This window comes from Budorcas taxicolor, chromosome 9, assembly GCF_023091745.1.
Source record: "Budorcas taxicolor isolate Tak-1 chromosome 9, Takin1.1, whole genome shotgun sequence".
In the NCBI taxonomy this organism is placed as follows: domain Eukaryota; kingdom Metazoa; phylum Chordata; class Mammalia; order Artiodactyla; family Bovidae; genus Budorcas; species Budorcas taxicolor.
Genome location: NC_068918.1, coordinates 94639075 through 94663332, shown reverse-complemented (window position 1 = coordinate 94663332; position 24258 = coordinate 94639075). Strand labels below are relative to the sequence as shown.

The following is a 24258-nucleotide window of genomic DNA, read 5'->3' as shown; positions in this document are numbered from 1 at the left end:
GGGGACGGCAGGCAGCGACTGGGAACCGGGGACGCGAGGAAACGAGCCGGGGCCCTCAGAGGCTCCCGCGACGCAGCCCCCCGGGTAGGGAGAGGGTGCCGGGGAGACCCCCCGGGAAGGTGGAGGAGGGGGCGGGGCGACGAGGACCCCGGGAGGGAGAGGCGGCGGAGGGGAGAGGGGGAGGGACCCTGCATGGAGGGCGAGGGGGCGGGCCCCTTGGGAAGGAGGTGGGAGGGAAGGGCGGCGAGGACCGCCGGGTCAGGGCACGCGGGCGCGGGTGCCGGGGCGGGGACCCTAGGAGGGAGAGAGGGGACGCGGGCGCGGACACCGGGGAGGGAGGGCGCGGGGAGGGGAGGGAGGGGGCGGGGAGGGGCACCTGGGATGGAGGGGGAGGGGGAGGGGGGACCCCCAGGAGGGAGAGGGGGGACGCGGGCGCGGACACCGGGGAGGGAGGGGCCCCTCAGGATGGAGGGGGAGGGGCGGGGACCCTCAGGATGGAGGGGGAGGGGCGGGGACCCCAGGAGGGAGAGCGGGGACGCGGGCGCGGACACCGGGGAGGGAGGGCGCGGGGAGGGGAGGGAGGGGGCGGGGAGGGGCACCTGGGATGGAGGGGGAGGGGGAGGGGGGACCCCAGGAGGGAGAGCGGGGACGCGGGCGCGGACACCGGGGAGGGAGGGCGCGGGGAGGGGCACCTGGGATGGAGGGGGAGGGGGAGGGGGGACCCCCAGGAGGGAGAGCGGGGACGCGGGCGCGGACACCGGGGGGGGAGGGAGGGCGCGGACACCGGGGGGGGGAGGGAGGGCGCGGGGAGGGCCCCCCAGGATGGAGGGGGCGGGGCGGGGCCCCCCAGGAGGGGAGCGGGCGCGCGGGCGCGGACCCCGGAGACGGAGGGACACCTGGGATGGAGGGGTGGGGGAGAGGCGGGGACGCGGACACCGGGGAGGGCGGGGCGGGGCGGCGCCCCCCGGGCTGGCGGCGGAGGGGAGCGGCGGGGAGCCGGGGCGCGGCGCGGTGGGAGGAGAGGGCTGACGCGCGAGGGGCCGGGCCGGGGGCGGCGGGGAGGGGGCGGCGGCGGCGAGCGCGCCCTGGGCGGCGGGCCGGGGCGGGGCTGGGGGCTGGGGGGAGCGGCGGGAGGTGGGGCCGCGGAGCGCGCCGGGCTGCGGCGGCGGCCGGGAGGCGGGGGTGGCGGCGGGCCGGGGCTGCGTGCGGCCGAGGGCGGCGGCCGGGCGGCGGCGGCGGCGGCGGCGGCGAGCGCGGCGGGCGGCGGCCGAGGGCGCGGAGGGCCCCGCGGGCGCGCACGGCGGCGGGCCCGGCGGGCGGCGGGCGGCGGGCGGCCGGCCCGGCGGCGGCGGGCGGCGCGCTGGCGGCGGCCATGGCGCTGGCGGCGGCGCTGGCGGGCCGCGGGGCGCGCGGAGGCAGGGGCCGGCCCCCGGGCGGCGGGCGGGCGGAGGGGGCGGGGCCCGGGCGGCGGGCGGCCCGCGCGGCGGCGGCGGCGGCGGCGGCGGCGGCGGCGGCGGCGGCGGCGGCGGCCGGGACGAGGCGGCGGCGGCGGCGGCGGCGGCGGCGGCGCGGGGCGCTCGGGCTGATGGCGGCGGCGGGCGGCCCCGGGACGGCGCTGTCTCCGCGGCCGTGCGACAGCGACCCGGCCACCCCCGGAGCGCAGTCCCCGAAGGTGAGCAGCGGGCCGGGCCTGGGCCGGGGCCCCCGGGGGCGGCCGTGGGGAGGCCCGAGGGGCGGCGGGGCCGGCGCCGCCGCGCCGCGGGCTCCGCTCGGCCTCGGGCCCGGGAGTTCCTGGCGGTTTCCGCCCGAAGGCGCCGTGGGCGCGTCCGCCCGGGCCGCGCGCTCCCGCCCGAAGTTGAAAGTTGGCGCGGGCGCCGCGGGCCCTGCTGCCGCCGGCCTGGGCCCCCGCGCGCCCCGAGGAGCGCCGCTGGCTGGAGAGCAGGGACGCGCCCAGCGGGAAGCAGCGGGCCGGCGGGGGCTGCGCGTGCAGCGCCGAGGCCGCGGAACGCCGCCCTGCGCTCTAGGCCGGGCTCGGCCCGCCGTTGGCGCGCTCGCAGGGGAGTGCGGCGGCCTCGGTGCGTGGAAGGCGGAGACGAGGGGAGAGTGCGGGCGAGCGTTTAGGAGACGCCGCTGTGCTCGGCCAGCCCACTCGCTTGTGCCAGAGCGACTTACACGCCCGCGCTTGAGTTGTGACCGGAAGGCCGGCGCTGGACGGTAACGGGGCCGCCCGGCCCCCCTCGCGGGGGGCGCGCAGGGGCCCCGCCGGGCCGGGCTTCCGGAGCCGAGGCCGGGCCTGAGGGCGGCGCCGCCGGAGCCCTGGCCCGCCCGGGGGCTCGTCCCGCGTCCGGACCTGCCGCTGTGGCGGTGCTCCGCTCGCTCGGCCGTGTCGGACTCTCTGCGACCCCATGACTGCGGCGCGCAGGCTTCCCTCTCCTTCACCGGCTCCCCGAGTTTGCTCACAGTCCTGTCCGCTGACCTTCAGAAATGTGTTGAGTCCCAAGGTGAGAGCCACCCAGCACTCTGAAACACACGCTGCTGACCTCAGAGGTGGGAAGCCTTAAAACCCGGGCTCCTCTGTCAACAACCAGGTTGCAGGCGAATTCTTTTAATCGTATTCCATCATACGTGAGGAAATATGCCGCTGTTATCCCTCTCTGATAGTCGCTATATGGACTAACACATTTGCCTAGAATTCATGACAGCAAATTCAGACACTGCATGTGAAATTGTGCTTTCAGCTTTTTTGAGGACTTCCATTTTTAACTAACACTTTTTAAGTGTATGCAGTTTTTTTAGCTAAGGGAAAGGTATTTAAACAAATGGACATGAAAATCCTTAAAGGGCTCAGAAGCAAGTCAAGTAGAAGAGAAATGATACTTGAATGCTTGTTGACTATGAAATGTTTCAATTGGGAGACACTGTTAAATGTAAGTTTTTGGAGAAAGTAGATTTAGGCTGTTCTCCATCTGCTACCTGGTTGCTTATCTTCATAGGAATATACAGAACTTTTCAACTGAATACTTATATTCTAAGAATTGAAAAGGAGAATATTCCACGGTTTTTGCTCTTTGGTAAAGAATCTGAGTAAATTGCTAACAGGGAGCCTTTTGAGACTTGATCATCAGTGCAGTCACATTAGCTCAGTTCTCCTGGGCACTTAACTGTTTGCAAGACCTTGCTCTAATTATTTCATGTATTAACTCTTAATTCCTACACTGGCCAAGTAATAGGCAGTACTGTTCTCACAGATGAGGAGGATAACCACCCAGCTGGGGAGGGGCAGTCAGTGGCCAGTAAGATTCCAGGCGGTCCAGCTTTGATGTGCCTGACCAACATACTCACTACCTCTGTGTTCTTGGATTCATGATATTTAACAAACTTGTGTTGTCTTAGGAGGCTAGATTGGAGAAGGCAATGGCACCCCACTCCAGTACTCCTGCCTGGAGAATCCCATGGACAGAGGAGCCTGGTGGGCTGCAGTCCATGTGGTTGATAGGAATTGGGCACCACTGATCGACTTCACTTTCACTTTTCACTTTGATGCATTAGAGAAGGAAATGGCAACCCACTGCAGTGTTCTTGCCTGGAGAATCCCAGGGACAGAGGATCCTAGTGGGCTGCCGTCTATGGGGTCGCACAGAGTCGGACATGACTGAAGCTCCTTAGCAGTAGCAGCAGCAGGAGGCTAGAATACCATGAATTTTTTTTGTTTTTAATTAGTTAAAGCCTTCGCTGATGTGTGGTCGGGCTTCGCAGGTGGCTCAGTGGTAGAGAACTGGGCTGCCAAGGCAGGAGACGGCGACCCATTCCAGGATTCTTGCCTGGGAAATCCCAGGGACAGAGGAACCTGGGGGACTATAGTCTATGGGGTTACGAAAGAGTCTGATAAACACAGATTTACCCCCTTTTGCCTGAGGGGGGACAACAGCATTCAGTTTCCTGATACTGGACCCATCATTCGTTTCCTTAATGTAAATGGTCTAACTTACAGCCTTGATAAAGCCGCATAATGGAAAATGTCACTTAAAATTTGTTAAACGTCTTCTTTTGGGGAGGTAGTGTGTGTTGTATTGGTCGATGAATCTTATTCTGGTACATTTTTGCTGAATTTTTGCAATATAAGACAACATAACGATTGGTCATCTGTTTTTGTTCCTTTGTGTCCTCTTCACAGGGATGTAAGTATCCGAAATAGCCAATTAGAATAAACCAGCTCTAAGTTGAGTTAAACAGTAACTGATTTCATACGTTTTTATCCTAGCTAGAGTAGGAATGTTTAATTTCAGAGTATTGCAGCAGTTTGATGTGTTTCTTCAAAGCAGAAGGCATTTTAACCTCTTGGTAAGAAAGGAAAAGTAGATTTAAACCTACAAGATTATTGAAAATTTACTACTTTGATTTGGATTGAAGATTAGTTTTTGGTTTTTTCCAGGTCTTGCCAAGGCCAAATTCTTGTCCCTGGTTAATTATAATAGGAAGTTATCATTTGTATAATCTTTAGGAAGCCTTTAAGTTGAGCCTTTTAGCAAGTTTGGGAGGATTACATAATCTTCCCTTATTTACTGTTTTTTGTCCTGTTATTTTTTGCATCTTTTGAATGTATAGGATGATAATGAAGATAATTCAAATGATGGGACCCAGCCGTCCAAAAGGAGGCGAATGGGCTCTGGAGACAGCTCCAGGAGCTGCGACACTTCCAGCCAGGATCTTGGGTATTGTCATTTTATTGTTTTAATGTTTTCTGTGCCATGTGTTTTTTCTCTGTGTTAGCTCTCTCCTCCCCATCCCCCATCCCCCAGCCCTGGCAAAGGCAATCACTAAGGGTTGTAGAATGTTTTCATTGTGTTTTAAAAAGTAACACCAAAGTTGCTTTCTGCTGCTTAGTGCAATTCAGAGAAAAAAATTTTATTGTGGTGAAATACACACACAATTCACCATTTTAACTCCCTTTAAGGGTATAATCCAGCGGCGTAAATTACACTCACAGGGCTGTGTAACTGTCACCACCGTCCATTTCCAAAACGTTTACATAATAAGATCCCCATTTCCCCCATCAGCAGCCGCTGGCAAACACCGTTCTACTTTCTGCCATGCCGAGCTCGCCTGTTCTAGGGCCTCACGTAGGTGGAATCATGCAATACTTGGCTGTTTGTGTCTGGTTTATTTTGGTTAGCCTAGTTTCTTCAAAGTTCATCCAGCTTGTAGCTTGTGTTAGAACTTCCTTCTTTAAGGCTAAATTGTACTCCATTGTTACAATTCTACTCTGTTATCTTTTCATCTGTTGATGGGCACTTGGGTTATTTCCATGTTTTGGGGGGTGTGGATAATGCTGCCTTGAACATTGGTGTATAAATATATCTGACCAAAGGCCCCGTCTTCAACTTCTTAGGATATATACCTCGGAGAGAAATAGGTGGGCCATCTGACAGCTCTGTGTCTTAGCTGTTTCCGTAGTGGGTGCACCGTTCCATATTCCCACCAGCAACGTGTGAAGTTTCTAATTCCTTCACATCCTCACCAGCGTGTGTTATTTCCCATTTGATTTTTAATAGTAGCCATTCTAAAAGGTGTGACGTTGAATGTATTGTGATTTTGATTTGAATTTCCATAATGACTAGTCAGATTGAACATCTTTTCATGTACTTACTGTCCATTAGTTTACTCTTGGAGAAATGTCTGTTCAGGTTTTCTGCCCATATTTAAGTTGTTTTTGTTGTTGAGTCGTAGGAATTCTTTATATATTTTAGATACTAATTTCTTATCAGACATGATTTGCAAATATTTTCTCCCATTCTGTTGATTTTTCACTGTTAATCACAACATTTTAAGTTTTGCTCAAGTGCAAATTATTTACTCTTTCTTTTGCTGACATATCTAGAATCCATTGCTAAATCTGAGAGCCTGAAGATTTACCCCCATGTTTTCTTCTAAGAGTCTCCTAGTTTTATTCTTATGTTTAGGTCATCGGTCCATTTTTAAATTCATTTTTCCAGGCGACGTGAGGTACAAGGGTTCTGTTTCATACATGTCCATTTGGATGTCCAATTTCCCAGGACCACTTTTGAGAAAACTCTTCTGTCTGTTGGTGTGTGTGTGCGTGCGTGCGTGCTCGTGTGTGCGTGTGTCGGTCGGTCGCTCAGTAGCCCGCCAGGCTCATATGTCCATGGGATTCTCCAGCAAGAATACTGGAGTGGGCAGCCATTTCCTTCTCCAGGGGGTCTTCCTGACCCAGGGATCACACCCGGGTCTCCCGTACTGGAGGCGGACTCTTTACCGTCTGAGCCGCCAGGGAAGCCTTGATTGGACGCATGCGTAGAATTGTGTCGTATTCTCCCTGTATTACCCGCTGGTGGAGTCTAGAGGTTGCCTAGTGTAGGTCCAGACATCTGCAGCCTTTGCTGTTCAGGATTGGGACTGATCTGCAGTGCCCTGGCACCGTCACACTCGGTCCGTGATTTGCTCCTGGGTATGTGGAGTCTGTGGTTTATAGTTCAGTTTATTGAGAAACAGGATTTTAGAGTTTTGCTTTGTCAGCTGTTTGTGAAGAGCAGATGGAAAACAGGTTGATTACTTTATACTTCGGGTGCATGAGATCGTGGCTCTGAGTGCTAGGCCCACAAGAAAGAATTCAGAACTGGTGTCACTACCCTGATTTGCAAAAGCTGACCATGCTGCCTTTGCTCCTGGAGCTGTGACCTTTGCCCCTTGTGGCACGTGGAGAACGCTAATGTCTCCAGTGCTCTCTCTTGCCCTGGCGTTCCAGATGGTCAGTCTTTCCAAATCCTTAAAAATACATATTCTCAAAAATCTTTAAAAAAGAATATCCTTTAAAACAAAATGATTTAAATTTTATAAATGCCACTTTTAAAGCATAATATATATTTCTGTGCTTTAGCTTTAGCTACTATCCAGCAGAAAATTTGATAGAGTACAAGTGGCCACCTGATGAGACAGGAGAATACTATATGCTTCAAGAACAAGTCAGTGAATATTTGGGTGTGACCTCCTTTAAACGGAAATATCCAGGTATTAAGTCTTTGTTTATATAACAAATTCAATCTAACTTTTAACTAATAGTGACTGTTTTTGATGGGTTGTCAAGTTCTGAGTATTTGAGTATAGATTATAGCGGATTTTATATTCTGCTGCTGGCTGATTTTATTTACAGCTCTCGTTCGGTCTCTCTCTCTACTATCAGTTCGTTCTTACACATGATAAGCGTGTTTACAAGCAAAACGAGGAAGGTGAATTTCCTGGAAAAAAAATTGCAGGGAAAAGTCAATTTGTAACCACATTAAATGAACCAGGGCTTGACCTTAGGAATGGAGTAGCTACTTAAGCTGTAGTTGAACTTGAGAAAGGCGATATTTCATCAACTATTTCAATATAGTTTAATATATTTGTCTTACCTTCTTGCTTTGGATTATTCTGTTCTCAGTTTTATTTGAACTTTCATTTCTTGATTTGTAAGACTGTTTTGTATGTCCTTTTAATAATATTTGGAATATGAACAGAAGGTACTTTTAAAATGCATGAAGATCTTAACTTACATTTTTTCCTAAGTTTCTAAGCTTTTAAAAGGTCTATAAACACGCAGTGTCACAAGTGCAGAAGACTGCAGTAGCCTCTTGCTCTTTCTTTTTGGAGATTTAGAGCGACGCGACTTGTCTCACAAGGAGAAGCTGTACCTGCGAGAGCTGAACGTCATCACAGAGACGCAGTGCACTCTAGGTAGCGGGCGCTTGCGGGGCGGTGATGAGCGTTATCTGCTTCCCCAACTATGCCGCCAAACCCAAAATAAGCAGACTGAGTGATTAGATGCTGAATTGTTACCTTCACTTTTGACTCTTGTTAAAACACAGAGGAGACTATCATTTTCTAGTAACCTTCACACAGTTGTCAAAGTGTGTGTATGTTTTATGTCCAAAACCTGTAAAGTACTTTTTAAAAGTATTCGTTAAATACTTAAAAAACTCAGTTTTTAGTTATGTGTAATTGTCTCTGTGCTTTACTTGCACTTTTTCTTTCCTAAATATATTAGTACAGCTTTTTAATATAAAACCATGGGAGTTCATCTCAACAATTGGTATAATCTCATACTATGAGTTTAAAAAATTGTTGGTATGACTCACGTGTGTGCTGATGCTTTTGGTGAAATTTGAATTGGTTCTATAATATTTCTAGTAAACCGAATTTGAAGGCTAAGAATGGAAGTATATTGATAAAGTCTTTGTATTTCTCACCTGATACCCTGTGTTAATTGCCAGTGGTTAGTGTGTGTTATTATTTAGCCGTTGTTTCTAGTAAAGGGATATATGTTTGTATATAGTACATGGAGTCTTAAAAAAGTTTGGTTAAAAAATTGATTTCTTTGCCATTGCAACTTTGGTAATCTCTTTCTTTATAACTTTGATTTTATATGATGAGTATTATTTTTTCTTATTTTTGAGTATATTAAAATAAAATTTTGCTTTGAATATTGGAAAGCTTCTTTTATGTTGAGTAGTTTGGAGGAAACTCAGGTTTGAAAATCAGTATGTTCAGTTAGCCTTAAAAGAGCCTCTTTACTTTTTTTGTCTGAAATAGGTTTAACAGCATTGCGCAGTGATGAAGTAATTGACTTAATGATAAAAGAATATCCAGCAAAGCATGCCGAATACTCTGTTATTCTCCAGGAAAAAGAGCGCCAGCGAATCACAGATCACTACAAAGAGTATTCTGTAAGTACCGAGGTAACGAGGATTTTGGCTTGGGGAATCACGTTTTATGAAGTTAGATGTGACTCCCACCTGTAATATTTTTATTTCAGCAAATGCAACAACAGAACACTCAGAAAGTTGAAGCCAGCAAAGTGCCTGAGTACATTAAGAAAGCTGCGAGAAAAGCAGCTGAATTTAACAGCAACTTAAACCGGGAGCGAATGGAAGAGAGAAGAGCTTATTTCGACTTGCAGACACACGTAGGGTCGCTAACGGTCACTAGCCCTGAGCTTGACTGGCCGCTCGTGACCCTGGGCTGTTGAGTGGCGCTGTCGCGGTGCCCTGCACCGGCAGCGTGTCCTCGCCTCCCCTGAACCGAGGCTGCCGTCTGTGTGCCTGCTGCTGTGTGCCTCATCTGCGTGTGTGATGTGTTGCTTGCTGGGTGGTGGGCGTGCTGCTGCAGGAGTCTGGTAGCTGAATAGCTTCCCGTGTGCTGGGGTGGACGGAAGAGGTTTCCACGGTAGCTCGCGCACTTCTCGCCCTTGCTGCGGGAGGCGAAACTAGTGCTGTTTCCGGTTCATGGACGAGGCAGCTGAGCTCCAAAGGCTTCTCGAGTAGCCCGTACGCGGCGACCAGACATACTGCCCCTCCTCAGTGGCCGTGGTGAACGGCCAGACACGTCCGCCTGTAGAGCTAGAGGTGCCAGCTGGTCCCTGGGTTACAGCTCCTGGGAGAAGCGCAGTGCAGGGCAGGGGGCCCTAGTTTCCTAAAGGCTTTACCTCTGTGCTTGGAATCAGGTTTGTGTTTCTCTTTGTGTTAATTCAGGTTATCCAGGTGCCTCAAGGGAAGTACAAAGTGCTACCGACAGAGCGAACCAAGGTCAGCTCTTACCCGGTGGCCCTCATCCCCGGACAGTTCCAGGAATACTACAAAAGGTACCTGGTGGGGCTTTCTTTGCTGTTAGCACTGGGGTTGGTGAGAGACGTCACGGCCTTGTGTTTGTCTCCTGGAAGTGCTTAGCTCTGTGAGCTTCACTGTGAGAGGTGTAAGGTTCGTGTCGGGGGTCTCTGTCTTCTGCGGGTCTGTGAAGAATGTTCTCTGAACTTGAGCGTCTGCTGCTAAAGCCTGGGACGCTGCCTCCCTGCTCACCTGTCTGTGCTTCTGGGACGAGAACCAGGGGGAGCTGCAGACCGCCGTCCCGAGGGCGTGGCCCGGGGCCCAGCAGCGCTGGTTGGAGATGCCCAGGCTCCCCCTGCAGCCGTGGAGTCTGTGGTCACAGCAGCAGGGGGACTTGGAGAGGCGGGAGTGGCCCATGGGGAGGAGGGCGGCAGCCCGGGGCTCCTGCTGCCCTGGCCTGGCTGCTGTTCCGCTCTGGCGGCGAGGGTGCCGCGTGTCCCTCCTTCCCAGCCTCGATGGAAGCAGCTACTTTAGTCAGTCTCAGCCTTTGCCTCCTGAGAACCCTTATGTTTTCAGGAGAGAGAATATTCTTTAGACAGTAGTATTTAAAATAGACCGTAGTATTATACTTTAGAAAGTCAGACTTAAATCATGGTGTTACATAGTCCAGGCTCACTCAGCTCACCACACCTCACCTCTCATCTGAGAGACGGGGTTGAGGCAAGAAAGAGAGTTTATTTGGGGAGCTGGCTGACTGAGTAGATGGCAGGCTAGTGCCTCAAAATAACCGTCTTCTGGGGTCTGGATGCCGGGTTCTTTTATACATCAGAAATGGAGGGAGGTGAGGAAGCAAAGTAAAAAAGACCATTCATTGATCTTGCAAACATCTCCTAGAATGTCAAGTCTCAGGCAGGGGATGTGTTAATTTCTTCCCTCCTGCCATCTGTGGGTGGACCCCGCGTTCTGAACAAAGGCACTTTTTGTCACGTAGAGGGGTAGGGTCCTCTGAGATAGGACATTCTGTTTGATTATAATAACAAAAGGAACGAAAAGCTAGTCAAACAGTTGAACATGGAGTCAGAATCGGCTGCTTCTCTGCAGCAGTGTGTCAGCAATTTAACATTTCTCGTTTTGGACGAAGCAGATTATTGGGTGATAGCCCTGTGTGCTCTCCCCCACCCCACCCTTTGCTTCCTGGTGTGATGTCTTGGTTGAGGAGGATGCTCGTCCGTGTCCACTCCCGACTGAGGAGCCAGGATGGAGCCGTGGTGCGGTCCTGTGGCGGCAGCGCGGACATGGTCACAGGCCACGTGCCGGCTGCCTGGGGAGGGGGTTGCCGGTCCCTAGTTTTAGAGGAAAGAGGTGATCACGTTGGTTAGAACACCTGCTGCACAAGTTGGTTTTAAATACTGTGCTCCTGGAAATTGTGTTTCTGAAACGGTGTCTGAGCCATGCCCCGCTGCGACTGCCCCGTGCTCGTTTATTTGATGCTCACGTCTGCTCTGTGAGGTGGACTTGCTGTCGTGCCTGCTTTCCCTGTGAGGGCGAGGGGCTCAGGCAGTGACGGCTCAGGATGGTGGAGGCGAGGGGCTCAGGCAGTGACGGCTCAGGATGGTGGAGGCGAGGGGCTCATGCAGTGACGGCTCAGGATGGTGGAGGCGAGGGGGTCAGGCAGCTGGATTTTGTGCCTGGCTCTGTGTGGCCACTGTTTCATCCTTCACTGCCGCCTTCACTGCTGATGTTTCTTTGACCGGGTTGTTGAGGGTAAAGGGGAGAGGCATTTATCTTTGATAATAAGAATCAAATGTATGCTTTACACTGTTAGGCGAAAAGACGTTTAGGCTTTTTACTGGTTACATGTCCCCATTTGAGCACCAAAGTGAAAAAATTATTTATTGCCTCTAATCATTTTTCAGAAGTATTTGGGGTTAATATTAAGGCTGTTATCATTGTTCAGAATTAGTGCATTTCTCTTTAATAATAGAAGAAAACTGGAAACCTTCTCTCTGAACCCTAGGTACTCACCGGATGAGCTGCGGTATTTGCCATTAAACACGGCGCTTTACGAGCCCCCCCTCGACCCTGAGCTCCCCGCTCTGGAGAGCGATGGTGACTCAGATGATGCCGAAGACGGTCGAGGTGACGAGGCACGGAAGCACAAGGGCACTTCGGTGAGAGCAGGTCTCTTCAGGAGGCGGTGTCTCCTCCCCCCTGAGCTCTGCTCGTGGCTCCTCTGGAATGTACTCCGTAGTCTTTGGCCTCTCCTAGGGGAATGTTAAGGTCACCAGCATGTTGTGCTGGTAGGTTGTCCTGCATAATGTTCAATAGCAGAATGCTGTTGCAGGACCGTGGGGACGTTGGTGTGCTCTGTGGAACTGAAGGAGAGCAAAGGAGATGGTGGTGCAGGGTGGGTTTCATCAGCACGGCATCGTCAGCAGCGGGCCATTTTACACTTTCCGTTGTAGCCAACCAGAACCTGCGGTTGTGCTGGCATTACGTGGGGACTACACATTGCCACTAACAGCATCTAAAACATACTTAATGTCCCATGTTGCATGAAGAGAGATGCTTTTCAGGTAGTGTGTTGTGATGAGGGGGTGACGAGGCTGACATTCCCCTACGCTGCTAGTGGGAGTGTCAGTTAATCCAGTTTTTTTCTGGGAAAAACTTTACTGGGAAAGCATTTTCATAGTACATAGCAAGTTTTTTAACTTCCACGGAATTTGACTTGGCAAATACACTAATAGAATCTATCCAAAGAACCTGACGAGATGGTAGCAAAATTTATTTAGGACAAAGATGCCCATTGGAGTGTTAGCAGTATTCAATACAGCGAAAACTAGAAGCAAAGCTAGCGTCCACAGTGGGTGACACATCACGTTTACATGGTAGAAATGCACCTCAGAGGATAATGCGATGAAATGCACGTAATGCTGAGAAATACTGAAACACACACACACAACATTGTTTGGTTTTGCATTTAAAGAAAGAGGCTGCATGCGTAGGTAGGGTGTGTGTGTAAGTCTGGGCACCGGTGCAGAGCTCATCACTAGAGAAGACGAGGCGCATCTGCTCCCGGGGGTCCTCTCAACCTCTGTCAGCTGGTTCAGTTCAGTTCAGTCTCAGTCGTGTCCGACTCTTCGCGACCCCATGCATCGCAGCACGCCAGGCCTCCCTGTCCATCACCAACTCCCGGAGTCCACTCAGACTCACGTCCATCGAGTCCGTGATGCCATCCAGCCATCTCATCCTCGGTCGTCCCCTTCTCCTCCTGCCCCCAGTCCCTCCCAGCATCAGAGTCTTTTCCAATGAGTCAACTCTTCGCGTGAGGTGGCCAAAGTACTGGAGTTTCAGCTTTAGCATCATTCCTTCCAATGAACACCCAGGGCTGATCTTCAGAATGGACTGGTTGGATCTCCTTGCAGTCCAAGGGACTCTCAAGAGTCTTCTCCAACACCACAGTTCAAAAGCATCAATTCTTCGGCGCTCAGCCTTCTTCACAGTCCAACTCACATCCATACATGACCACAGGAAAAACCATAGCCTTGACTAGACGGACCTTAGTCGGCAAAGTAATGTCTCTGTTTTTGAATATGCTATCTAGGTTGGTCATAACTTTTCTTCCAAGGAGTAAGCGTCTTTTAATTTCATGGCTGCAGTCACCATCTGCAGTGATTTTGGAGCCCCCCAAAATAAAGTCTGACACTGTTTCCACTGTTTCCCCACCTATTTCCCTTGAAGTGATGGGACCAGATGCCATGATCTTCGTTTTCTGAATGTTGAGCTTAAGCCAACTTTTTCACTCTTCTCTTTCACTTTCATCACTAGGCTTTTCAGCTCCTCTTCACTTTCTGCCATAAGGGTGGTGTCATCTGCGTATCTGATGTTATTGATATTTCTCCCAGCAATCTTGATTCCAGCTTGTGTTTCTTCCAGTCCAGCGTTTCTCATGATGTACTCTGCATATAAGTTAGATAAGCAGGGTGACAATATGCAGCCTTGACACACTCCTTTTCCTGTTTGGAACCAGGCTGTTGTTTCTTGTCCAGTTCTAACTGTTGCTTCCTGACCTGCATACAGATTTCTCAAGGGGCAGGTCAGGTGGTCTGGTATCCCCATCTCTCTCAGAATTTTCCACAGTTTATTGTGATCCACACAGTCAAAGGCTTTGGCATAGTCAATGAGCAGAAATAGATGTTTTTCTGTAACTCTCTTGCTTTCTCCATGTTCCAGCAGATGTTGGCAATTTGATCTCTGGTTCCTCTGCCTTTTCTAAAACCAGCTTGAACATCAGGAAGTTCACGGTTCATGTATTGCTGAAGCCTGGCTTGGAGAATTTTGAGCATTACTTTACTAGCATGTGAGATGAGTGCAATTGTGCGGTAGTTTGAGCATTCTTTGGCATTGCCTTTCTTTGGGATTGGAATGAAAACTGACCTTTTCCAGTCCTGTGGCCACTGCTGAGTTTTCCAAATTTGCTGGCATATTGAGTGCAGCACTTTCACAGTATCATCTTTCAGGATTTGAAACAGCTCCACTGGAATTCCATCACCTCCACTAGCTTTGTTCGTAGTGATGCTTTCTAAGGCCCACTTGACTTCACATTCCAGGATGTCTGGCTCTAGGTGAGTGATCACACCATCGTGATTATCCGGGTCGTGAAGATTTTTGTACAGTTCTTCTGTGTATTCTTGCCACCTCTTAATATCTTCTGCTTCTGTTAGGTCCATACCATTTCTGTCCTTTATCGAGCCCATCTTTGCATGAAATGTTCCCTTGGTATCTCTAATTTTCTTGAAGAGATCTCTAGTCTTTCCCATTCTGTTGTTTTCCTCTATTTCTTTGCATTGATCGCTGAAGAAGGCTTTCTTATCTCTCCTTGCTATTCTTTGGAACTCTGCATTCAGATGCTTGTATCTTTCCTTTTCTCCTTTGCTTTTCTCCTCTCTTCTTTTCACAGCTATTTGTAAGGCTTCCCCAGACAGCCATTTTGCTTTCTTGCATTTCTTTTCCATGGGGATGGTCTTGATCCCTGTCTCCTGTACAATGTCATGAACCTCAGTCCATAGTTCATCAGGTACTCTGTCTATCAGATCTAGGCCCTTAAATCTATTTCTCACTTCCACTGTATAATCATAAGGGATTTGATTTAGGTCATACCTGAATGGTCTAGCGGTTTTCCCTACTTTCTTCAATTTGAGTCTGAATTTGGAAATAAGGAGTTCATGATCTGAGCCACAGTCAGCTCCTGGTCTTGTTTTTGCTGATTGTATAGAGCTTCTCCATCTTTGGCTGCAAAGACTATAATCAGTCTGATTTTGGTGTTGACCATCTGGTGATGTCCATGTGTAGAGTCTTCTCTTGTGTTGTTGGAAGAGGGTGTTTGCTAAACACCTAAACATAGGTGGTTTAGGATAAGCTAATCTTTTCTGATTTTCATAATTTAGAGGTGTGACATTTTTATTCTAATTAGAAATTTTTAAATTAAAAAATGAGGAATTAGATTATTATTGAACTCCTAAGTTTGGAACATGCAAAATATTTAGGTTGGTGCAAACGTAAATGCAATTTTGGACCATGAATTTTAAGTCGTTATGAGTAGACTCAGACACATCTTTATTAATCAAATCAGGAACCATTACAAGCAGCACATTTTTATCAGTAAGAAGTAAGTCTGTTTCTCTAGGGTAGAACCCGTGCTTCAGGACTCGACGAGCTCTCGGAAAGCCTTTTCTGCCTCCTGCTGCTTGTGGAACGGTTTTCCCTGCAAAAAGTTGTCAAGGTGCCTGAAGACGTGGTAGTTGGCTGGTGAGGTCAGGTGAACATGACAGATGAGGCAAAACTCGCAGCCCCATTTCCAGCTTTCGCAGGGTTGGGTGTGCGACAAGCGGTCAGACATTGCCGTGGAGGAGACCCGGGCCTTTGTGTCGCCTGCGCCGGCTGCAGGCATTGTGGTTTCACTGCGTCTCATCGATTTGCTGAGCATACTTCTCGGATGTAACAGTTTCGCTGGGATTCAGAAAGCTGCAGTGGATTAGACCAGCCGCAGGCCACCAACAGTGACCATTACCTTCTTTCTGACGCACCGTCGGCTTCGGGGAGCGCTGCGGTCAGCTGGCTGTCGTTGTCGTGTAAAATCCACTTTTTGTGGCTCATCACAATCCGATCGAGAAATGATTCATTATTGACGCAAAGATAGGAGAAGACGACGCCAAAACGGTGCTTTTTTATTTGGGGTCAGCTCATGAGGCGCCCACTTATCAAGGTTTGTCGCCTTTCCAACTTGGTTCATCTTATGGACGTGAGGGTTGGACCATAAAGAAAGCTGGGCACCAAAGAATTGATGCTTTTGAACTGTGGTGCTGGAGAAGACTCTTGAAAATCCCTGGGACTGCAAGGAGATCCAACCAGTCCATCCTAAAGGAGATCAGTCCTGAATATTCATTGGAAGGACTGATGCTGAAGCTGAAACTGCAGTCCTTTGGCCCCCTGATGAGAAGAACTGACTCACTGGAAAAGACCCTGATGCTGGGAAGACTGAAGGCAGGGGGAGAAGGGGACGGCAGAGGATGAGATGGTTGGATGGCCTCACCGACTCGACGGACATGAGTTGGAGCAGGCTCCGGGCGTTGGTGATGGACAGGGAGGCCTGGCGGGCTGCGGTCACAGGGAGTCGGACACGCCTGAGCAGCTGAGCTGAGCTGCGTCTGCTTCAGATGCCAGTGATGGTAGAGTGGCCGATGCTGTTCTTCGGCAGCTTCCTGCGTAGTTAAGACTGCATGGGAGGCCGGGCTCCGACGATGGCTCTCGGCTGGTGGCTGTCAGCTTCCTGTGGCTGGCCACTGCACTGCTCATCTCCGGAGCTCTCGTCTCCTTTGCAAAACTTCTTGAACCACCGCTGCACTGTATGTTCGTTAGCAGTTCCCGGGCCAAAGCTGTTGTTGGTGTTGAGTTTTCTCCTCTGCTTTACGACCCATTTTGGACTCAAATAAGAAAATCACTCGAGTTTGGTTTTGTTTAAAATTATTTCCATAGTCTTAAGTGTTAGTTGCTCAGTTGTGTCTGACTCTTTGCAACCCCATGAACTATAGCTGTCCAGGCTCCTCTCTCCATGGGATACTCCAGGCAAGAGTACTAGAGTGGGTTCCCATGCCCTTCTCCAGGGCATCTTCCTAACCCAGGGATCAAACCCAGGTCTCCTGTATTGCAGGAGATAATGATTTACTGTTTGAGCCACCAGGGAAACCCATAGTCTAAAATATTTATTTTATAGTCTAGAATAAATATAAACAGTAAGAAATGTTATTAGCAAAAAAACATAAAGAACATTAAAATGATGTGTAACATAACCACAGTTATTTAAGAATGCATTTGAGTATCAAAGGCAAATTTCAATGATTCGGTTACTTTTGTACCAACCTGATATGTCTGATACGGTTGTAAATACTTGGCGATAACTGGCTTTGCATAGTTTAATATTATGAAGACACGATTCTGGGCTTGAGCTTCTTTAATGACCTTTATTACATAGTAAAAATGCCCACACTTACTTCAAGCAGTTTTTTTAAAGAATATTTTTGTGTGAAACAAGTATGCTCCCTTGTGACATCGTAAAATGGTGTTGAAGCTGTGTCGTGTACTAATGACTGAAGTAATAGTTATGTTCTTGTCAAATTCAGTCAGAAAACAAAGTCAGTTAAGGTACTAGCTCATATAAATGGAGTTAGGTATAATGTATTTATAAGATGGAGAAGTGATTCTTAACATAACTTATTTTACTCTCCGCTGGAAGTGTTTTCTTAGATCGGAATTATCTTTTTATTTTGAAATTGATGGAACTTTAAAACTTTTTTTGGATGTTTTCTGTAGTTTTCAGAATTCAGACTCAAATCTGCATGAATCCAAGGGACCTGTGTTTGTGCCTTTGACTTGCAGGACAGCTCCTCTGGCAACGTGTCCGAGGGGGAAGGCCTTCCCGAAGGCCAGGAGGAGCCTTTGCAAGGAAGACAGAGGCCCAAGGACAAGGCTGCCCCTCCACGCAAAGATGCTTCCAAACGTTCTGTACTGTCCAAGTCAGTTCCTGGGTACAAGGTAGAAGAAAAAAGCCCCTGACTCAGCTTCCTTCCTGACCAGCCTCTCTCCCTGAAACACTCTGCCTTTGAGTTTCAGAGCTGCGGCGCCCCTGCTGCTGCCCATCCCTCGCTCCCCTCCTGCGGGGTGTGCCCTCTGTCAGCCTCCTCCTCGCTCTGTTTTCCTGGTGGCTTTCCCGTCACTCTGGCTCTGGGTCAGCGTCTGTTTCCTGTATCTGTGAAGCTGGCAAGAGACTCGTCCTCTGTGTGCTGACTAGGCAAGCATGAGTCTCTGAGAAGTGATCTGATAGGCAGAGCTTAATACTTTGTTTTCTCAATGTAAAAATCATCGTTGTCTGACTCGGAAAGCTTCCTGGTATTTAGCAGCACCGAGCAGTGCACTGGGGAGGAAGTCCTCATAGAAAAGTTGCATTTCTGTGGTGCCTTTCATTAATGATCTGGGTTCAGTCTGAGAATTATCTGATCCATTTGCCAAATTCAGCTAACTCTGCGATGGAAAGTAGTAAAATGTGGTGATTTTGTAGCCTCACCGTGGTGAGTAGCCTGTGCAATTCTGTGAGAAGGATTCACACATTATCTGGCAAGGTGACTTGGCTTAGCAATAACTTACTAACTTTTTGATCAAGTTATTCTCAGTCAGGCAGCATGCTGTCAGCAACAGTATTACTTTTAGCGTTTCTTTCTGCTATCTGCCCTTCTCCTTCAGAGGGTTGGGTGAGAGGTGAGCAGCCTCGTTCATATGTGGGGGTTTAAGATCATCGCGAAAGGAGTAGAATTAGCTGCAGGTTTGTGCTTTGAATGGTGATAGTAAAATGCACAGGTTCAGTCTGGTGGGTGTCAGTCTGCTTTTTATGGGCTTATGAAGGTGTTTTGAAGGAACATTTTAGAGTAAGATGATCAAAAAGTTGTGCTGAGTAGAGTTGCTGAACACTTGTGTATGTCAGGCCAGGGTTGTGGAGTGTTGTCTGGAGGCACAGGTTCTGGTGGGTGTTGACCGGTGTCCCCTCAGCGTAAGCAGAGCCCTTCTTAGAGTCCGCGGCCTCCTTTTCCTACAGTGAGAAAGCAGCTTAACAAGTCAGCGTGTTCCATATTAAAGCATCAGCTGTCAAGTGCATATTTTTTCAGCCCAGCTCCATTCAGCAAGGACGGTGCAGTAGGCTGCAACCGTGGGATTTTGTTCTTGTTTTTACATATAGGGCTTATCTGTAAAAGGTTTAAATTAATGCTTGATAACTGAAAGCAAATGAACTCCAGAGATTGAATCCTGGAAAGTTAGCCTGCCGTGTGTGCTGTGCACTGTGCGTCTGGCCTGTGAAGAGCTGGGAGTGGGGGCTGCGGCCCGGAGCAGAGCACACTGTCAGTGTTAGGGGGGCCTTGCAGACAGTGAGCCTGGATTAACCATGGGTTAGACAAGGAAGAATATTAAAATAGACATTTTAATAGAGGTTGAAAATGAAGAACTGTTCAATACTATCATTGATTTAAGGTAGAAGAAATTAAATAGATTAACCTAAACTGACAGTACTCACGGAAGTTGGATGTGCAGAATGAGCGTTTTATAACCTGTGAACGTTTTTAGGAACTAGAAGTGTTTCAGGTATTTCACAGTTTGGCACAGCCAGTATCTAGACTTCATACATTAATGTGAACATGTTTATTAAAAGTTAACCTCTCTACGAAAAGTATTAATAAGCCAAGACGTGCCTAATTATTAGGGTACTTCAAGCTGAAGGTCATACATATAAATGTGTTTTAAAATGCAGAAGTTAAGAATTATCATAATGTATCTGATGTCTTGCTTAATAAGAGTCACTAGTGCTTGCCTTTAATTTGTAGGACAGTATTGTTTAGGTTACATTAACCTGAAATTAAAGCGTAGTTGTTAGGATTCAGGCCTGTGTTACTAGCATATAATTAAAATCTAGACTGTATTAGTGCTGTCATGAAAGTCTAGCTTTGATTGTGTTCAAGGAGGAAAATTGTGTATCACGAGCCTTTTATATGAGATGCTGAGAACTCTTAGGCAGAATATTTTTAATTTTCTTGTCAATAGTGAACTTTGATGATGTTGCCGTTATGGAGTAGGACTGTCTCCGTCAGTGAGGTTCCGTTCATCAGCCTTCAGGGAGTCCCGCATGCTGGCCCCTTCCTCTTGCGTCAGCTCTGCAAACCCTGAGACACTAGCCGCGCACAGTCCTGGGCGTAGGAGTGTGGCTTCTGAGAGAGCTCGGAGCGCTTGAGCGGGCCAGGTGTGCTTCACAGAGAGCTGGGGCAGCGGACCAGGTGTGCTTCATAGAGAGCTGGGGCAGCGAACCAGGTGTGCTTCATAGAGAGCTGGGGCAGCGAACCAGGTGTGCTTTCGTAGAGAGCTGGGGCGCCGTCATGTGGACGCTGCAGAGCTCTGTGTGTCTGTCTGTCTCCCTCCCTCTCCACCCATCTCTCCCTCTTTTCACCAAGATGAAGACTATTGGGTAAGAGAAACTGTAAGTGGTTTAACAGAACATTATGATCTTAAGCTTTGAAGTAAACCTAGAACTCTCTCGGTGTCCTTTCATTGTAGGGTCCAATGTGTATTTTAATGATTGTAGAACTTGAACTGCTCTGGAATGTGAGTGACTAGCTTTGCGTTTTACTCCTTTTGATTTGTGTAAGGATCTCCTATGAGGAGTTCTTGATTTAGATTTTAATATTGTGTGGTTACTTCCTTGACTTTACTAAAAAAATATTAAAGTACTTAGTGTGCCAGTATCTAACTTGAGCTGTAAGTATTAAATATACATTTAGTGCAGGTACCGTAACCAAAAGACGTTTCTTATTTTGGTGGATTGAGAGGCAGCTGTCTGCTGTGTGTTATGGCAGTTACAGATTTGATCATGACTGCACCAGAATTTGGGTCATAGAAGTGCACTTCCTAGCCATTTTTTATTTAGGTGTAAGGAAACACAGTGAGAACCTTATGGGTAGAATGTAGCAGTTACAACAGAGGGTAACCACACTGCAAGACTGAAGCGGTTTGAGCTTGTGACACTATCCTTTTGCTGGGGAGCAGGGTATAAAGATATACAGGAGATATAGAATAGTAAACAGTAACGTTTTATATGTATGTTTTAACTGCCATGATATTTATTATTTTGTAGAGACATTTGTGATTGTTTAGTTATTGTTTTTATATTTATGTATAAGGTTGACTTTTTTAAAATAAATAAGCCAAAAATTATTTTTGAATGCCTCTGTCATCTTTTGTAAAGAAAGACAATTAAAAAGAAAAAAAAAAAAACCTAAAGGATGAAGAACACACTGTTCAGGCTGCACAGGTTTTGAAGGTGGCAGCGAGACATTTCAAAGCTGGAGTAACAGTGTGCAAAATTGGAATTCTGTTTAGGATCCTCCTTGGTTCAGTAACTTAGGGAATGGAAATGTAAGATGTTGTTTGGGTAGTAATAAAGCAGACACAACGTTTCTACTTAAAATGCTTTTTCTCAGTGCGAGTGAAGGAGGGAGGGAGGGAGCTGCCCTGCCCTCCCCCGCTGCGTGTCCTGCTTGCTCTCCCGCCCCACTGCTCCGGGTTATCACGATCAAGGCTGTGATGTTGTTCCCCTCCCCTCGCCTCCGGTTCTAGGTGTTAGGAACCTTCTTTCCCATGTTTTGCCGAGTGCTTTTGAAGCCCAGATGCCTTCATTGAATTGTTTTTCATCTGAAAAATGAATGGCACTTGAAGCATAGGGGGTGTCTGCATCGTTTTTAAGTGATCATTTTATATTTTGCACATCTGAGAACTCCTTTACGTCTTACTAGTCACAGTGAATACTTTTTCTCTTAAGTGTCGGCTCCTCTGTTAATGTATGAGATATTCAGAGGGAACAAGTCACACAACTTGCCTTCCCACAAACCTTTCTGCACACAGCAGTGTATGCCTGAAACCTCTTTCAGTTCACAGTGCTAAAAAACTGATTTTGTAACTTAGATTTTATAGATGTAGTCTCACAGCTTTGGAGAACATCAGCTTTTAAACAAAATCGGCATGTAAGCTGCCTACAATGGAGTCATCTGTTTGGGCATAAGCCTAAGTCCCCTGCAGTAGTCTCTTGGTAGCTGCATTTTTCTTTCGGTTAACAGTGCAGGTTGACAGTGTGTTAGTCTTCCCTCCAGGTCACTGTACAGATCTTACTGGTATGTAGGGAGTGTGGAATGATATATCTAATCCTAACATGAGATCATGCCTTTGACAAAATTTAAATCTGAAGCCCAAGGCTTTCGCTGGTAGGCCGTCGTATGCTGAAGGCAGAGTGGTGTCAGGTTACGTCTTTCGAGGTCCTTGTTAGCAAGTTAGGTCCTCATTAACAAGTAACTGGAAGTAAAATAAGGTGAAACAGTAATAATTCCTTTTGAACCCATAGTAGGTTCTTCTGGCATGAATTTATAGCCCTCTTCTACCCTTCCAGCCAAAGGTCATTCCAAATGCTCTGTGTGGGATTTGTCTGAAGGGTAAGGAGTCCAGCAAGAGAGGGAAGGCTGAGCCACTTGTACACTGCTCCCAGTGTGGCAACAGTGGTAAGTACTGACACGGCTTCACGCTTTAAGCTCTGGTCGCTGCTTCGAAAGCTAGGGCTCTTAGTTGTCAGCTAGGCTTGACCCAGTCATCAGAGACATTAAGCCTGTCTTTTCTTCTACCTTGTGTTCCCATTTCTCTTTGGCAGTTAAACCGATGTAGCCATTCTCGAGAAGTTCAAGCAAACTAGCATTTTACTGTGCCATATAAGTTAAAATTTCTTGTATGGAATGCAACTAATACTGGTTTTGGTTTAGGCCATCCTTCTTGCCTGGATATGCCCATGGAGCTTGTTTCCATGATTAAGACCTACCCATGGCAGTGTATGGAGTGTAAGGCTTGCATTGTATGTGGACAACCCCACCACGAAGAAGAAATGATGTTCTGTGACGTGTGTGACAGAGGTTATCATACTTTTTGTGTGGGCCTTGGTGCTATCCCATCAGGTAAAGATTGAAAAAGAAGGAACATTATCTCTGAGTGAAGGGGCTCTTCCAGCACTTCCTTTCTTTTGGAGGCTGCATAAAAACCATAATAACATGGAGGGCCTGGAGACCCTTCCATTCACGAGAAGTGGCCAAAGCTGTGGTCGCGGGCACCTGTTTCTCATCGCTAGAGCAGCTGATTAAGGACAAGTGAGACAGCAGATGGCCTGTAAGTTCTGGAAGTAGAGCTCAGTGTGTGCAGACGAGCTCGTGTTGTTCTACTGAAATAGCTAAGGCAGTAGCAGCGATTCGTTTCAAAGCCTTGATTTTATTTTTATACGTCCTTTAGAAACTTAACAAAATGACTTACATGCCTTTATACATATTAAACCAGATTTATGTAAATTGAGGCAACATAACAATTCCAGATAACTTCAGAATGAACACAGAATCAAAGAATAAGTCACAGTAATTGGACTAAAACTTTATACACGTAATTGTGTAATTTTAGAACTGATTTGCATAGTTAACACTGTCTGATACTTTATAAAATATATGCCTAGGTTTCCTGGGAATCATTGAGATGTAAGCAACTTAAATAATTATTTAGAGTTCTATAGTAATTCAGGTCAAGTATGTCGTAGTTTATCATAATGCTATCAAATATTTGATACATTTTAAAGTGCTATGTGAGCATTGTACACCAGGACTTGAGGGGATGCTGAGATGCATAAAAATAAGCCAAAGTCAGTTAATAGGTTTTATATAACGATTTGTATGATTGAATGTTTAAAGTATGGTAGTATTTAAATTTCAGAAAGGATTATAATTTTTTTCAAGGGGCCTGTCATTATTTAGCTCCTCCATGACCCCTTCCCTCCCCGTGTGCATTTCACAGGGCGGTTATGACACTGATGACCTTAAGGGAACTTAGTGCCAGTGCCACCAGAAACCCAGTGAGGATTATCAGTAGCCTTAGCTAAGGGAGGAGAGCTAAGTGGTTTTAAAACTCAGTCCTAAAAAGTTAAGTCTCATCCTGTATTAACTAACAATTTTTCTCCTAGGTCGCTGGATTTGTGACTGTTGTCAGCGAGCACCCCCAACACCCAGGAAAGTGGGCAGAAGGGGGAAAAACAGCAAAGAGGGATAGTTTTTTTGACCCCAATACTGTAATATGCATTTAAATGACGTACTTGGTGCCAATTTATTTACAACGTTCTCATTTTTATGCCAATAAAAGATTTTGAAACTACATGCTTAAACTCTGCAGTATTTATTCATAAGCCACTCTCACCCTGGAAACCAAGTAGAAACATAGTTCCATCTTGCAAAAAGCCTTGATTTCTCAGTACTTTGGTTCTCTCCGACTTCCCTGGTGGCTCAGACGGCAAAGCGTCTGCCTGCAACGCGGGAGACCCGGTTTCAATCTCGGGGTCTGGAAGATCTCCTGGAGAAGGAAATGGCAACCCACTCCAGTATTCTTGCCCGGAAAATCCCACGGACGGAGGAGCCTGATAGGCTACAGTCCGTGGGGGTCGCAGAGTCGGACATGACTGAGTGACTTCACTCTTTTTGGCGCTCTCCAGAAATTCAGTGGT

General features: G+C 48.2%; 1 protein-coding gene across 1 annotated transcript; it reads left to right on the top strand.

Moving 5' to 3' along the window:
• Nucleotides 1-1585: 1585 nt before the first annotated feature.
• PHF10 (PHD finger protein 10) lies at nt 1586-23908 on the top strand. Its single transcript, XM_052645501.1, has 12 exons — nt 1586-1672; nt 4606-4712; nt 6896-7026; nt 7654-7731; nt 8587-8720; nt 8810-8959; nt 9525-9634; nt 11614-11767; nt 17532-17687; nt 22129-22237; nt 22493-22681; nt 23725-23908. Exons 1-12 carry the CDS (start codon nt 1586-1588, stop codon nt 23808-23810), a joined length of 1491 nt encoding a protein of 496 aa, XP_052501461.1. The 3' UTR covers nt 23811-23908.
• The last annotated feature ends 350 nt before the right edge of the window (nt 23909-24258 follow it).